Source organism: Propithecus coquereli, unplaced genomic scaffold (genome assembly GCF_000956105.1).
Source record: "Propithecus coquereli isolate 6110/MARCELLA unplaced genomic scaffold, Pcoq_1.0 Scaffold235, whole genome shotgun sequence".
Classification (NCBI taxonomy): Eukaryota; Metazoa; Chordata; class Mammalia; order Primates; family Indriidae; genus Propithecus; species Propithecus coquereli.
Window position 1 is genome coordinate 3,979,752 of NW_012147897.1, and position 2,891 is coordinate 3,982,642.

Genomic DNA, 2,891 nt, shown 5'->3' on the forward strand with positions numbered 1-2,891 from the left:
ACCTCAAACTCCTGAGCTCAAACAATCCGCCCACCTCGGCCTCCCAGAGTGCTAGGATTACAGGCGTGAGCCACCGCGCCCGGCCCCAAACTGTTTTGATTACTACAGCTTTGTAATATGTTTTGAAATCAGGGTGTGAGTTCTCCAGTTTTATTCTTTTTCAAAATTGTTATTGCTATTCAGGGTCCCATGAGATTCCATATAAATTTTAAGATAATTTTTTCTGTTTTTTCAAAAAATGCCATTGGAGTTTTGATAGGGATTGTGTTGACTTTGTAAATCACTTTGGGTAGTATGGACATCTTAACCATCCAGTGATCTTTAACATAATTTGTCACTGTCTCATGTTCACTTCTAGATCCTCATATTATGGTTGATACAGTATCCCAATGATTTATTTCAGTTATTAATATAATATTTCAAATATTTCAATGATGTAGAAAAGTACAGAGAATCATTTATTTGTTCAGCTAATATTTGATGAAAATCTGTGCCCCCTTTCCAATTATCAAGATTTTTATAGATATTGATGTTTTGTCATATTTGTCTAATATTTCCTTTTAAAGATTACTATTTCAGGATCATTATATCATTATAATAAATCAAAATATAAGAAAAAACGTTCTCCAACTAATCTTCCTATCTTCAGTTTTCCCTTATAGTTCTTTCTTATAAGTATGCCACATTTTTTCAGTAATAATCCTGACTTAGATGACATGTTATACTTTGATTCTTTCACTAAATATTATATTGTAAGCTTTTTTTTCATATTGCAGTGTGTTCTTTGTAATTATTCTTTTGATAGAATGTCCTTTTTGCCAACTGGGTATAAGAAAAGCTTAATCTTGGCTCTACTATTTACTGCCTTTGTGATCTGGAAATTTTTTGAGTTCACTGAAACTAATAGTAAAAAGTAAACTTCTAATTATCTAAAAATAGAAATTATAAAAATAACCTATATAAGACTGTTATAAGGATTAAATGTATATTAAAATGTCTGGGACACAGTAGGTCCTTAATAAGTGCTAGTTTCCTTCCCTTTCCTTTTCCCAGGGACCTAGTTTTTATCCTGTTCCTCCAGGGGTTGCCCTCGGAGACTCAGAACTTGCTCTTATTCCTCCAGACCAAGAAAGACCATCCATATACCTGGAGAATTGAACTGGCAAAAACAGAAAAATACTGGGATGGCTGGTTTCGAGGCTTATCCAATCTCTTTCTTAGTTGTCCTATTCCTAAATTGCTGCTCTTGGCTGGTAAGTGTATATTTGTGTGTATTAGTTAGCTTGGGCTGCCATAAAAAAATACCATAGGCTGGGGTGACTTAAACAACAGAAGTTTATTTTCTCACAGTTCCGGAGAGGCTGGAAGTCTGAGAGATCAGGGTGCCAGCATGGTTGGGTTCTGATGAGGGCCGTCTTCCTGGCTTGTAGATAATTGCCTTCACTCTGTGCCCTCATATAGCCAAGAAAGAGTGAGAGCAAGCTCTCTGGTGTCTCTTCTTTTAGGGACACTCATCCTATCATATCAAAGCCCCACCCTTATGACCTCATTTGACTTTAATTACCCCCTTGTAGGTCCTAGCTCCAAATGCAGTCATATTGGGAATTAGGGCTTCAGCATGAATTTTGGGGGGACACAATTCAGTCCATAGTAGTATGGTCATATTGTCATCTGGATATGACCTCATTAAAATTCCTCACCAAAATAAGTAGTGACTTCCAAAGAAGAGTATATTCACTCATCTGTGCCCTTTCTTCTCTCCACACCCAATCTCGGAACCTAACTATGTGTAAGCATCTACCTGGTATGGCCTAATTCTGGCCTGGCCTGGCCTTTGTACCTGGTCAAGCTCAAGTCCTTCTGGTAGAGCTAGATAGATACAGTGGTGTGAGGATAATTCTGAGTATTATGAGAATCAAAACAGTAAAACTCTGTTTTCAAAAACCAATTTAAATGAGCAAAGTTATTATAGGGGAATCTCAACCTGAAAACTTCATTTGGTAAGAATATACCCTCTGGGAGTTAGGAGTGCATTAATATGAATTGAGAATGTCATCACGTTTACAACTTCGTAACAATTCTCACTTTGTACTTGAACAGCAAAACCCATTTTACAGGGCCTTTTCCAGTAAGCTATTTATGGATTCTCTTGCTTTGTTCTAGGTGTTGATAGGTTGGATAAAGATCTGACCATTGGCCAGATGCAAGGTAAGTTATCAGAAAGTTATTCCCCTGGACCCTTTATTGAGGTCAAGGTCATATAGAAATTGATATTCTGAGATGGTGAGGTACAATGGAGAAAGCAGGGGCTTTAGAATCAGACCTAAGTTGACATCCTCCTCTATTCCTGACCTACTATATGATTATGGAGGCAAATATTCCCTTTGATTTTTTTTTTCCATCTAAAAATGAGGATTATAATACTGCCTATATCTCAAAATTATAAGGATTAAAATGAGGCAGTGTGTTTGAATATTATAAAGTACTATATAGGGATATGATATTATAAAAGCAGATATTCTGAATACTAATCAGTATTTTTTATCATTGTTAGAATTTTTAGGAAAGAGAAAGGTCCAAGAAAATCCAGATACAAAAAGGTACAAAATATGTATAGAAGACAGCATGGCGAGGTGTTAAAAACAAGGTCTCTGAAGTTGGGAGAAATGGATTTTAAATATTGCTTTTCTAGTAAATTTTTTATCTGGATAAGGTACTTGGCCTGCCTCAGCTTTAGTCTTCTTAATCTGTAAGATGGGAAAACTGATGGCAGCCTCAAAGGGATCATGAGGTACAATGAGTAGGAAAGTGACATGTTGAACACTGTGCACAGATGCAGGTTATGTTGGCCAGATGACAGTGGAAGCAGCAGGGCCAATTTTTTTTTTTTT

At 36.4% G+C, this 2,891-nt stretch overlaps 1 protein-coding gene across 1 annotated transcript in view; it reads left to right on the forward strand.

Moving 5' to 3' along the window:
• PPME1 (protein phosphatase methylesterase 1) overlaps positions 1-2,891 on the forward strand; it is a 96,724-nt gene that overhangs the window by 72,863 nt on the left and 20,970 nt on the right. The window contains exons 8-9 of the mRNA XM_012645572.1: positions 1,054-1,253; positions 2,164-2,208. Coding sequence (XP_012501026.1) covers positions 1,054-1,253; positions 2,164-2,208 — 245 coding nt within the window. The remainder of the gene's footprint in view (positions 1-1,053; positions 1,254-2,163; positions 2,209-2,891) is intronic.